Source organism: Podarcis gaigeae (genome assembly GCF_964106915.1).
Source record: "Podarcis gaigeae genome assembly, chromosome: 17".
NCBI lineage: Eukaryota > Metazoa > Chordata > Lepidosauria > Squamata > Lacertidae > Podarcis > Podarcis gaigeae.
The window spans coordinates 35834148-35848102 of NC_139694.1; the positions used below are offsets into that span (position 1 = coordinate 35834148).

Consider the following 13955-nt stretch of genomic DNA (forward strand, 5'->3'; position numbering starts at 1 on the left):
CTAATGAAAATGGCGCCTAATGATCCTCTTCATGGCTGCTTTCATTTCACTATTCCTGAGACTGTAGATGAAGGGATTCAGCATAGGGGTCACCATGGTATACATGACAGCGGCCACAGTGTCCTTGCGATCCGAGTTGTTGGAACGTGGCTTGAAATAAATCCAGCTCACAGTGCCATAAAACAAGACCACCACAGCAATGTGGGACCCACACGTGGAGAAAGCCTTTTTCTTTCCAGAGTTGGATGGAATCTTAAGGATGGTGTAGAAAATGCCCATATAGGAGATGACAATCAGCAAAAACGGCCCCAGGACCTCCACCGACCCTTCAGTCAGAATCAGCATTTCTATGACACTGCGGTCTGAGCAAGAGATCTTCAACACAGGGTAAACATCGCAGAAGAAATGTGGGATCTCTCTAGAGTCACAGAAAGACATGTGGGACATCAAAATGGTATAAAGCAGAGAGTGGGCAATAGGGATAGCCCAGGACACTGCTGCGAGGAGGAGGCAACGCTTACGGTTCATCAGGGCAGAATAACGCAGGGGGAAGCAGATGGCCACGTAACGGTCGTAGGCCATGGAAGCCAACAGGAAGCTGTCTGAGTTGCCAAAACACACATAAAAGTACATCTGGACCAGGCAGCCATGATAGGAGATGGTCTTTTTCTGAGACAACAAGTTTTCTAGCACTTTGGGGATGGTGGTGGAGGTGAAGCCCAAGTCAGCTAAGGCAAGGTGGCTGAGGAAGAAATACATAGGAGTGTGGAGGAGTTGTAAATCAGAACGGATCAAGAAGATGATTGTTGCATTCCCCAGAAAGGCCAGGAGGTACATAGAGAGGAATAGCAGGAAGAGGAGCCCTTGAAACTCTGGCTGGAATTGGAAGCCATGGAGGAATAACTCAGAGAAGTCTGTTGCATTCCCAGGACTCATTAGGCTAAAGAAGAAGAAGAAATGGTTAGGCTAATAAATTCCTCACCCTCTGCTTGCTAGCTGCCCAAACTGAACTATGTGGAAATCCCTCTTTCCCCTCCTCATATCATATTCTCCATGTCTGTTTTTGAGATACTGCCAGACATTGACATAGCAAGGGACTTTAAGACTCTGGATTAGAAGCTGAAGGGCCTTAGGCTACAGGTGGTTTTTTCATCCCTGCTTCCTGTTGAAGGTTGTGGCCCAGGAAGAGAGGGGAAGATACTGGGGGCAAACCAGTGGCTGCTCAGGTGTTGTTGTCAGGAATGATTTGGCTTCTTGGACCATGGTTTCTGCTTCCTTGAGGATGGACTTCTGGCAAGAGATAGGTTATACCTCACAGTGGTCAGCAAGAATGTGTTTGCTCATCAGGAGAGCTTTAAACTAAATCCTGAGCTTGGACAGGTAGCAGGTTTTAAATTAAACAAAATGAAAACTAAGGTTTTGGAGAAAAATTTAACTGTGAATGAGAGAGAGAAGTTCCAGGAGGAGACAGGATTAACATTGGTCAAGAAAAAACAAAAAATTCCTTCCAGTAGCACCTTAAAGACCAACTAAGTTAGTTCTAGGTATGAGCTTTCGTGTGCATGCACACTTCTTCAGATACACTGAAACAGAAGTCACCAGACCCTTCTATATAGTGAGAAGGTGGGGAGGGGTATTACTCAGAAGGGTGGTGGGAATGGGTGATTGGCAGATAGCTGTGATGAGCTATCTGGTCAAGAAAGTGAAATATTTAATGGTTAACATGACTGTCAAGAATGTGAATCTGTTTAAGGATAATTATGAAAAATGTTGGATTGAAGTGAAAAAGGACTTAGAAATATGGTCAAATTTGAAGCTATCATTGTTAGGTCGAATTGCTGCGATAAAAATGAATGTATTGCCAAGGATGTTATTCTTGTTTCAAACATTGCAAATTATAGACAAAATGGACTGTTTCAAGAAGTGGCAGAGAGTTATTTCTAGATTTGTCTGGCAGGGCAAGAAGCCTCGAATAAAATTTAAGATATTAACTGATGCTAAAGAAAGAGGTGGATTTGCCCTACCAGACCTCAAACTTTACTATGAATCAGCTGCTTTTTGCTGGCTGAAAGAATGGCTGCTTCTTGAAAACACTGATGTGCTGGATTTAGAAGGTTTTAACAATGTATTTGGTTGGCATGCATATTTGTGGTATGATAAGGTAAAAGTACATAAAGCGTTTAAAAACCATATTCTTAGAAAAGCACTGTTTAATGTTTGGATAAGATACAAGGATTTGTTAGAAAATAAAACTCCAAGATGGTTGTCACCAGAGGAAGCGAAGGCACAGAAAAAACTCAATATGGAGGCCAAATGGCCGAAATATTGGGAAATTTTGGAAGAAGATGGAGACAGAGTAAAACTGCAGAGCTTTGAAAAATTAAAAAACAAAGTGCGAGATTGGTTCCATTATTATCAAATAATGGAGGCATATAATCTGAACAAAAAAGTTGGCTTCCAGGTGGAAAAATCAAAATTGGAAACAGAATTGCTAGATCCCAAAATTAAGAATTTGTCAAGAATGTAAAACTTGCTGTTGAAATGGAACACTCAGGATAAAATGGTGAAATCTGCTATGATTAAATGGGCACAAGATGTTGGACATAACATAATGATGGCTGACTGGGAACAGTTATGGGCCACAGGTATGAAATTTACGGCATGTAATGCCCTAAGAGAGAATTTAATGAAAATGATTTACAGGTAGTACATGACGCCAGTCAAGCTTGCAAAAATTTACCATTTGCCCGAAAACAAATGTTGGAAATGTAATGAGACTGAAGGTACATTCTTTCACCTTTGGTGGACATGCCCAAGGATTAAGACATTCTGGGAGATGATTTATAATGAAATGAAAAAGGTTTTTAAATATACCTTCCTGAAGAAACCAGAGGCCTTTCTCCTGGGCATGGTCGGCCAATTGGTGCCAAAGAAGGATAGAACATTTTTTATGTATGCAACAACAGCAGCAAGAATACTCATCGCAAAGCATTGGAAGACACAAGATTTACCCACCCGGGAAGAATGGCAGTTGAAGTTGATGGACTACATGGAATTGGCGGAAATGACTGGCAGAATCCGAGACCAGGGAGAAGAGTTGGTGGAAGAAGATTGGAAGAAATTTAAAGATTATCTACAGAAATATTGTAAAATTAAGGAATGTTAGAAAGATGTTGGAATGCATATCTGTGGTACGGAAAGGAAAAAGTGCATAGGGCTTTCAAAAATCATATTGTCAGAAAAGCACTGTTTAATGTCTGGATTAAATATAAAGACTTTTTGGAGAACAAAACCCCAAGGTGGCTATCACCTATGGAAGCAAAGGCTCTGAAAAAACTCAATATGGAGACTAACTGGCCAAAATATTGGGAAATTTGGAACAGGAGGGCGATAAATTGAAATTGCAGAGTTACGAGAAACTTAAAGATAAGGTGCGGGATTGGTTACACTATTTCCAAGTAAGAGAGGCCTACAATTCGGATAGAAAAATTGGCTTCCAGGTAGAAAAATCAAAATTAGAAACAGAACTGTTAGAACCCAATGCTAAGATATTATCAAGAATGTATAACTTGCTGTTGAAATGGAATACTGAGGATGAAACGGTAAAATCTGCTATGATAAAATGGGCACAAGATGTTGGACATAATATTATGTTTACTGACTGGGAACAGTTGTGGACCACTGGGGTTAAATTTACGGCATGTAATGCCTTAAGAGAGAATATTATGAAAATGATGTACAGGTGGTACATGACCCCAGTCAAGCTTGCAAAAATCTATCACTTGCCCGACAATAAATGTTGGAAATGTAAAGAAGCTGAAGGTACATTCTTTCACCTTTGGTGGACGTGCCCAAGGATCAAGGCTTTCTGGGAAATGATTTACAATGAAATGAAAAAGGTATTTAAATATACCTTTCTGAAGAAACCAGAGGCCTTTCTCCTGGGCATGGTCGGCCAATTGGTGCCAAAGAAGGATAGAACTTTCTTTATGTATGCTACAGCAGCTGCAAGAATACTCATTGCAAAGCATTGGAAGGCACAGGACCTACCCACCTTGGAAGAATGGCAGATGCAAGTAATGGACTATATGGAAATGGCAGAAATGACTGGCAGAATCCGAGATCAGGGAGAAGAGTTGTTGGAAGAAGATTGGAAGAAATTTAAAATCTATTTACAAAAACATTGTAAAATTTTTGAATGTTGATGACACTGAAATGAAATGAATGGGTTCTAGTAAAAAAGGTAAAATAAAAATATGAAAGGATAGATATTAGATGAAAATTAGGAACAAACAATATGAGAAGAAAGATAATTAAGGATAAAATTAATAAGAAGGAATTTGCTAATTAATTTTAAATTGGAATACAAGAAAGGGGGTGCGAGGAAGTCAAGAAAAGTCAAGGTTTATGAATGGTAAGAAATTAAAGAGAGGGATTTTCTTATTTAACTTTTTGAATTCTCTTTTAGTGTTTTAATTTTTTCTTTTTTCTCTTTTTTATGTGTTAATTGTTTGTTTTTATTGTATTCTGATGTTTTTTGTATGTTTATATACTTTGTGTTTTTCTTCATGTAACCTTTTTCTTTGATAAAACTTAATAAAATATAAAAAAAGAAAGTTAACATTGAAAGTATTGGATGTGTTTTTTTAATTGTTTTTGTTTTGTTTTTGTTATGTATATGTAATATTTTTGTTTTTTGTATTGTATTGTATTGTTCTGTTATGTTTAATCCTCTTTCTTTTCTTTTTGTAACTTTTAAAATTTTAATAAATATTATTTTTTTAAAAAAATAAACTAAATCCTGAGGAGGAGGGAGACAATATTACAGATGAAAGGAAAACACCTGGTATTGAGGTTAATAGCTTCGTTGATGCATAGGAAACTGAGGTGGTGCTACAGAAAGCTGCTAAAGGGCTAAAGGTCACATCCACACCAAGCATTTAAAGCACACCTGAAAAACATAGTAAGTCTCTCCCCCACCCCACCCCAAGAATTCTGAGAACCATACTTTGCTAAGGGTGCTGGGAATTGCTTCTCTGTGAGTGGTAAAATACAGATCCCAGAAGTCTTTGGGGATAGGCATGTACTTTAATTGTACTGAGTGAATCTAGCAGATACTGATTAGTAACCATTAAAAAATCCTCAATAGGTTTCTTGGATGTTAGAAGCTTTTAAGTGGGTAACATATTTTTTCACCAATCTATGAGCAGTGAGAGATTCCAGAGGTACCAGTGTGATAGGAATTTTGAGGTCTTAGGTATATGTTAAATGTTCATAAATGTACCAACCAAGCACGTACATAGATCAGCACAGGAAGACCAACCTGAAACCATTTTGATTCCCAAACTGACCAAATGTTTTCTCTGCAAGGTCAAAGGAAAATGGAAAAGCCTCCCCATTGTCTTTTCCTTCACAAACCCTGACTTAAGGGTATGTCTGTGTTTGACTAGGGTGTGAACCTGTGACATGGCCCAGGAAGTAAGTATTTATCATTACAAAGACTGGCCAGGCTCCCCAGGCAATCCAATCTGGTAAGCAGGGTATCCAATCAAGTAACCTGCCAGACAGGAGAAAAACAACATTCACATTTCTGTTTTAGACAGCCTTTTCTGTGATGTAGGTATGATGTATCGGAGGGGTGGTCTTAGGTTACACCCCTTCTGTGATGTATGTATGATGTTTCTGGGGGTGGTCTTGATCTATAGGGTGGCAATTTCAAAAGTCCTCCCTCTTTTGTGTAGTGAGTGAGGACCCTGTTGCAACAGATCAATGAAGATCAGGCTTACTAGCTGCTTTGCTTCTCAATATTCTCCGGTTGGCCTCTGTTATTTTCTCCTACCAATAGGGAACATACATAAGGACTCTATATGGGCTCTTGGATACCCCATAAGGGAAAAGGGCAATTTTTGTTTACAACACCAGGCATGCTTAACAGGGTCTGTGTTTACTTTTGGAACAATGAGGCCAAGTGGTGTCCGTGATCTCTTTATGATACAAGGTTTATTTACATATCTATGCAACCTGTGTCTAGATGGAGAGAGATCAGAGCATTCACATCCCAAGATGGTCCTGTTTCTTCCATTGCTGCAGCCTGAGATTCCAAGAGACTCCAGATATCATGTCTGACCTCTGCTGCAGCTTGAAACAGACTGCCTGCTTCATGCTTTGTCCCCCCCCACTCTCCAGCTTCAATTCTTTCCTGTTTGTTTCCCTCATTGCCCACTGCAGTTCTGCTCCCCCCTCCTGAAACTCTGTCCTTTTGTCTCTGCTAATCATCTCTTACCTCAGCGAGGGCTTTCCCCCTTTTCTCTCCAGCCCAGACAGAAAATGGCCTTCTTAATGGGTGTTTCATGGACATGGAAAAACCGCTTTAAACTCAAGCCCCCATTAGGCCCGGGAATTTAGGGGTTTCCTTACATTCTAACCCTTCACAGAATCCAGACATTTAGGGGAGTCTTGCTCCCACCCAAAAACATAAGAATATTCACACTTACTTAAGTAAAAGCACTTCCTGTTTACTCTCTTGCTCCTGTTAATGTGAAGAACAAAGGAAGTGGACTTGTTCTGCATAGGACGAAACTGGCCTCCTTCATCTGCTGAGGAGATTAGCTCTGTGTTTTCTGATGCAAGGAAAGCTTTTGTTCATCTCTGCTTAAGGGTGGTGATCTCCAGGGTCCAAGGAAGACTCAACAGGGTTCCCCCTCCAGAATTAATAGAATGCAACAGCATAAACTCTGGAGAATGATCATTCAGAGACCCAACCCATCATTCAGCTTAACAAATTAGCTTGTCCTCATTAATAAGTGTTTGAAAAGTTTTTCCCTTTGCGTATGGATGTTGGAGGATTCTGGTTTGCTCCACAACTGGGAACAAGTATGAAATATACTCGGAGTCGAATGTGAATTTCATACTCTTTATTCAGCTCATAGTAGCAATGAATGAAACTTTCCCCAAAATCGCTAGGTATATATACAGTGGTACCTCAGAATGCGAACAGGATCCGTTCCGGAGTCCTGTTTGCATCCTGAATAGAACGTAAGACGTGATGGCGTGTCTGCAGGTGCGGGGGTTGCGTTTTGCCGCTTTCGCGCATGCGCGTGGTGTCATTTTGAGCGTTTTCGCATGTGCGAGCGGCGAAACCCAGAACTAACACGCTCCGTTACTTACGGGTTACCTCGGAGCACAACCCAAAGTCGCTCAACCTGAAGCAAATTCAACCTGAGGTATGACTGTACCTTATTTACACAATGGGCCCCGCGTGATTGGCTAATTCCAGGCTGCTCCTGTAGGCCAATCAGGTTGCGGAGTCACCTCCTCCGGAAGCCTGATTGGCTGCTCCTGCAGGCCAATCAGGTTGCTGATTCACTTCATCCAGGAGCCTGATTGCGATGCTCCGAAGGGTCCAAGAGCCCTCCCGCCACCTTCCCAAAGCCCACCTAGCTGTAGGAAGGAGGCAGCAGAGCTCCAGCATCCTGTTAGAAGCCTGGTGCCTCATTCCCAAGCCCGGGAAGCATCTGCCCAGCTTAGGGAAGGAGTAGCAATGCTCACGGGCACAACATCAACACCCCCTCATCGCCCTGGCAAGGTTGTGCTCCTATGAAAAAATTAACCGCACGCCACTGCTCTTACCCCAAGTATAATTAGATGGGTGGGCTTCTGCCTGCTCCATATTTTTGAGGGTTTTTTGAGCACTAAGTATTTCCCCAGTCAGCTTGGTTTCATCTCACAGGGCAAATAACGTCCTTGCAATTTTTTGGACATCCAAAACCACAGATTCTGGATCTACCCTGAGATGCCTTTCTAACAGTGTAGCGTGAATTGGAAATGTGACAACCATTCCCATATGGGAGCTCCCCATAGTCTTGACCTCTGAAGCATAGCTCCACATCTCAGTCCTGCCTCTCCTCGTTGTTTTCATATTTTCCACATCTCGATTTTAACGCCTTAATATTCTCCGTCCCTGGTTCCACGATTCTCAATCATGTCAAACATCATATATCCTTTCATTCATCAAATACAGCTTTATTTGTATGTATATATTTTTCCAACTGCCTTTTTACCAGCGCAGCTTCCTCTGACTCCATTCCAATCCGGGATGTTATCCAAGTCTGTTATCTGAAGTTAAATGCCTCAGCAACTCCCACTCATTGATCCTTCCAATCCAGGCTGTTGTCCAAACCTTCCTTTTAAGCTTTAATGAATCAGTACCTTCCACATTAAATTGTGGGCAAAACTGTTTGCAATATTGCATTGTAAATAAACTGTATTCCACAAATATCAAGATACACAAATATGTGTATCTGAAGAAGTGTGCATGCACACGAAAGCTCATACCTAGAACTAACTTAGTTGGTCTTTAAGGTGCTACTGGAAGGAATTTTTTTCTTTTGACTATGGCAGACCAACACGGCTACCTATCTGTAACCACAAATATCAGTCATTTGGTGATCGATCAGCCTCTGGAGACCGCACACTCCTCCCTCCGGGCCCTAGAGGGGGGCCTGCTAGACATCCATTTTGCCTTCTCTCTCGCTCATAATGAAAAACTTCTGCAAACAGCTGCACTGTATATTGTCCCAAGTTGTTATCTCAAATCATTGCAAAGTCAGCCAGCAAATAGCTCCTGCTTCCCATGAAGAAAGGGAGAGATTCACATTTTTCCATGCTGCGTCATATTAAAAAGCGCCATCTTGCCTCCTCTTCCATCTTTGTCAATTAAATACCTAATTATAAATAGAAATCCAACTGTACTCTTAAAAAAAAAGTTCTTAATGAGGCTTGGCATAGAAAACCAATTGTAGATGTTAAGAAGGTCGGGGGGGAACCATACCAAACACCTCCGTAATTCAAACGCCATGATGAGAATCTCTTTGAAGTTCGAGCTTAAACCCACAGGGACTGTACAATTTTGCAGGATTTTCCTTAGGCTTCTTCGGTCCAGACCATGCCTGTTTGTTGTACAAATCTATTCATTTTTGCAAACAGATATTCCCGGCTATGAGAATGACATTGGAGAGTGCCAGCCGTATTGTGCTCTGCGACCCAGTGTCCTGCCGCTTGCACCTTGATGCAAGTCGGCCATCTCAGACAATCTGCGGGTCTACGAGACAGTCCTCCCCCACCTTGGGGAGTCTGCCAGGGCTAATTACCCCCATATCAGCCCTGAATTACCAGCACGGCTTGTTGGGATCCACAGAATGCTGGGTGAGATAGTAAGTCTGCAGGCTTGAGGTTGAGAGCTGATGCAACAGGCTGGTGCAATCAGGCTGCAATACTTTCTATGGAGGTGCTGGGTCAGAATGACTCAGCAGTAATGTGCTGACAGTTGATTAGCTGTCATCGGTTTAAAAGGGAAACCTGTCCAGCAGTAAGGTGGTGGGGTAGAGAAGTGTGGTCAGAGAGAAAGAGTCTTCGATATTTGCCTTAAGGTGCAGCCAGGTACTCTGTCTGACTGTATGAACTCCTTCTGTAGATATTTGTATATAAAGCTCACAATAAATAACACTGCACTGAAGAACCTGGAACTCTGAGCATTTCTGCTAAAGCGCCGTGAAGAATTCGCGACAGGATTACAGACCCAGCTCACTTCGGCTGCACAAGAGTACAGGTGGCAGTTATCTAGCCGTGGGTGCTGGAGGTGAGCTGCAGGTATGGAGCAGTCCAGAGCTGGCATGTTGCTGGAGAAGCTGACGGCCACAAACTACAGTATCTGGTCGGTCTGCATGCAACACTTCCTGAAGCGTGAGGGCCTGTGGAAAGTGGTGAAAGATCCACCACAGCCCCCTGAGGAGGATGAGAAGGATGAGAAAGCCTTGGCTACGATCATCCTTGGAGTGGACGATAGCCAGCTGGTCTACGTAGCAGATAAGGTGACGGCAAGTGAGGCATGGAATGCACTCAAGGCTGTCCATGTGTGAGAGACAGCTGGCTCGCTGATAACACTGACCAGGAGAATGTACCGGTGTCGGAAGAAACCGGGGGACTCCCTGGTAAACCACCTAAAGTTCCTAACAGGCTGTTTCCAGGAGCTAGCCTTAAGAGGGAGGCCTGTGGGGGAAGAGGACAAAGTCTTTATAGTCCTGAGTTCCCTTGACGACAGCTATGATATGCTAGTCAATTCCCTCGAGTTGGTCAACTGACTCTGGAATACGTTACCGGACGGTTGTATGCAGAGGAGGACAGGCGTGCAGAGAGAAAGACGACCTCAGCCCAGCTGTTGGAGCATCCCAGAGGGAACAACAGCTGGGAAGAGCAGAGGTGTTGGGAGCTGGAGAAACAGCCAGAAGGAGCTGCTGCAGACCAGCCGGTGGTCAACAAAGTAAAAAGGTGATTTTGCTGCAAGTCCAGTGGTCATCTGCTTCGGAGCTGTCCGAGAAAACAACAAAAACAGCAGAAGCACAGGAGGCAGCAGAGACAGTCTACCGCTTGGGTGTCTGCAGATGGCCAAGAAAATGAAGAGCTGTGGGTTCTGGAGAGCGGAGCTTCTCAAACTTTTTGTAAAAGAAAAGCATTGCTGACTGATGCTAGGGCTTCAGACAAAAAGCATGTAAGTCTTGCTACAGGCCAGAAAGCTAATGTGGTCTGTGAGGGTGAGATTGTGTTCCCACAGCTGGGACACACATTCAGGAATGTGTTGTGTGTGCCTAGTATGCAAAACAATTTCCTGCGTATTCCTGACTTGGCAAAAGCAGGCTTTGAAGTAAACTTCATGGGAGATCAGTGCCAGATAAAGCAAAACGGGGCAGTGCTGGCAAATGCTAACCTTAGAACTAATATGTATGTACTATGGTGTGAGTCTAAGGTTGCGAATGTGCAAAATGTCCCAACCCACGATATGTGTATTCATGTCCTACACAGGCGTCTGGCTCATGCTAGCTTTAAGGTGCAGCCAGGTACTCTGTCTGACTGTATGAACTGCTTCTGTAGATATTTGTATATACAGTGGTGCCCCGCAGGACGAATGCCTCGCAAGACGGAAACCCCGCTAGACCAAAGGGTTTTCCGTTTTGGAGGTGCTTCGCAAAACGAATTTCCTATGGGCTTGCTTCGCAAGACGAAAATGTCTTGTGAGTTCCTGCGGGTTTTTTCCCCTTCCCCCCCTTTTTCTAAGCTGCTAAGCCGCTTATCCGCTAAAAGCCGCTAAAAGCCACTAATAGCGCTAATAGCACTAATCCGCTAAGCCGTCAATGGGCTTGCTTCGCAAGACGAAAAAACCGCTAGACGAAGAGACTCGCGGAACGGATTAATTTCGTCTTGCGAGGCACCACTGTAAAGCTCACAATAAATACTGCACTGGAGAACCTGGAACTCTGAGCGTTTTTGCTAAAGTGCTGCAAAGAATTCGCGAAAGGCTGGGATCCAATCATATGGGAGCCAGCCTTTTCCCACCGCCAGAAACAGGAAGCTGAGTTTGAGTGTCTTGAAGCCCATGACACCTTTGGCTGTTCTCCAACTGGAGCGCTCACAGGCCAGTGTTTCCCAGTTGTCAGTGTATATACTACATTTTTAAAAATTTCCCTTGAGACAGTCTTTAAACCTCTTCTGTTGACCACCCCAGCATTACATTTTTATTTTTAAGTTCGGAATAGAGTAGTTGCTTCCATAGACATCTGAAGGCAGCGTTGTATCGGGAAGCATTTAATGTGTGATGTTCTGATATTCAAAACTTGCTCCACACACTCCAGCTGGCAAGATGTTCACACTAGGGCTGGCCCACCCATGAAGCAAGGTGAGGCATGGAAGATGGAGCAAGCTTGTTTTATCCTACTCCAGGGGGTACAATCTGAACCAATGGCTTCAAGTTACAAGAGATTCGGGCTAAACATCTGGAAAAACTTTCTGAAGACAGTGGAACGAACTTCCTTGGATGTGGGTGGCCTCTCCTTCTTTGGAGAGCAGAGGTTAAGCAGAGGTTAGATAGCCATCTCCATGAATGATTTAGTTGAGATTCTTGCAAGGGGTTGAACTAGATGACCCTCAGGGTCTTGTCCAACTCTACATTTCAGCAATTCTATGATTCTATGATTCTAAATGGGTGCTGTCTTGGGCAGGAAGATTACACATATATGGGCAGCAATGCAATCATTAAGTCAGTGTTTCTCAAACTTGGGTTCCCAGCTGTTGTTGAACTAGAATTCCCATCACCACTGACCACTGGTCCTGCAAGCTAGGGATGGTGGGAGTTGTAGTTCAACAATAGCTGGAAACCGAAATTTGAGAAAAACTGCATACAGCACATATACACAACTTATATCTAAAGAGTAAAATAAATCCCCAATGAACCAAAAAAAAACCCCATAAAGCGTTGGTGTAACAATATGCCACAGACACATGCTAAAAAAAGAGAGAACAAGGGAGACGGTTAGTTTGAATCCAACTATACCCTATAGAGAAGGGGGAAACTTCCTATGTGAGTGAATAATGCAAAGACCATTTGGTTGCCTATACTATTCCTGAATCATATATCTACTCTTGGAAGATTTAATTATCTATTTGAAGTCTGGTTACTACTTACAGGGGAGTGATAGTTAATATAAGGCAAATATAAGATTATGATGCTGATCTTTCTGTATTAGGGTTAAGATATTTGCTTATGGTAGTTCAGCTAATCCAAGCAGATGCTGGCCCCAAATACCTGAAAGACAGATTGCAGTCCGTTTCTCCATTACAGATACCCAACATTTGGGCCCAAGTTTAAAATAGCCCCGAAAGCGCACACACCATCTGTGTGCTCTGCTATCCAAGTGATGTTGGCTCCCACTCCTGCTACTATAAGGCGTGACAGCAAAAGACACTAATGAAAATGGTGCCTAATGATCCTCTTCATGGCTGCTTTCATTTCACTATTCCTGAGACTGTAGATGAAGGCATTCAGCATAGGGGTCACCATGGTAAACATGACAGCGGCCACAATTTTCTTGGGATCTAAGTTGTTGGAACGTGGCTTGAAATAAACCCAGCTCACAGAGCCATAAAACAAGACCACCACAGCAATGTGGGATCCACACGTGGAGAAAGCCTTTTTCTTTCCAGAGTTGGATGGAATCTTCAGGATGGTGTAGAAAATACCCATATAGGAGATGACGACCAGCACAAACGGCCCCAGGATCTCCACCGACCCTTCAGTCGGAATCAGCATTTCTATGACACTGCGGCCTGAGCAAGAGATCTCCAATACAGAGGGAAGATCACAGAAGAAATGTGGGATCTCTCTAGAGTCACAGAAAGAAATGTTGGTCATCAAAATGGTATAAAGCAGAGAGTGGGCAATAGGGATAGCCCAGGACACTGCTGCGAGGAAGTGGCAACGCTTACGGCTCATCAGGGCAGAATAACGCAGGGGGAAGCAGATGGCCACATAACGGTCGTAGGCCATGGAAGCCAACAGGAAGCTGTCTGAGTTGCCAAAACACATAAAAAAGTACATCTGGACCAGGCAGGCATGATAGGAGATGGTCCATTTCTGAGACAACAAGTTTTCTAGCACTTTGGGGATGGTGGTGGAGATGAAGCCCAAGTCAGCTAAGGCAAGGTGGCTGAGGAAAAAATACATAGGAGCGTGGAGGAGTTGTAAATCAGAACGGATCAAGAAGATGATTGTTGCATTCCCCAGAAAGGCCAGCAGGTACATGGAGAGGAATAGCAGGAAGAGGAGCCGTTGAAACTCTGGCTGGATTGGGAAGCCACGGAGGAATAATTCAGAGAAGTCTGTTGCATTCCCAGGACTCATTAGGCTAAAGAAGAAGAAGAAATGGTTAGGTTAGTAAATTCTCCACCCTCACAAAAAATCAGAACTGTGGGAGAGAAAGAGAGATTTCTGGAGAAAAACGCAAAGGAACCTGGCTTGTAAAGTTCTCCTCCTTTGGGTGTCGGGGCAGAAGTCCCCTAAAAAATCAAGATGTCCTTAAAAATTTACTCCTGGAATGTTAATGGTTTAAATTCTCCGAAAAAAAGAC

At 43.1% G+C, this 13955-nt stretch overlaps 2 protein-coding genes across 2 annotated transcripts; both read right to left on the reverse strand.

Moving 5' to 3' along the window:
• LOC310835459 (olfactory receptor 1E5-like) lies at positions 1 to 936 on the reverse strand (the record flags this gene model as incomplete). The annotated part of the gene is made up of 1 exon (XM_083720090.1): positions 1 to 936. One exon carries the CDS (start codon positions 934 to 936, stop codon positions 1 to 3), a length of 936 nt encoding a protein of 311 aa, XP_083576216.1.
• Positions 937 to 12783: 11847 nt separating this feature from the next.
• Positions 12784 to 13729, reverse strand: LOC310834511 (olfactory receptor 1J1-like; the record flags this gene model as incomplete). The annotated part of the gene is made up of 1 exon (XM_083717984.1): positions 12784 to 13729. One exon carries the CDS (start codon positions 13727 to 13729, stop codon positions 12794 to 12796), a length of 936 nt encoding a protein of 311 aa, XP_083574110.1. The 3' UTR covers positions 12784 to 12793.
• Positions 13730 to 13955: the final 226 nt, after the last annotated feature.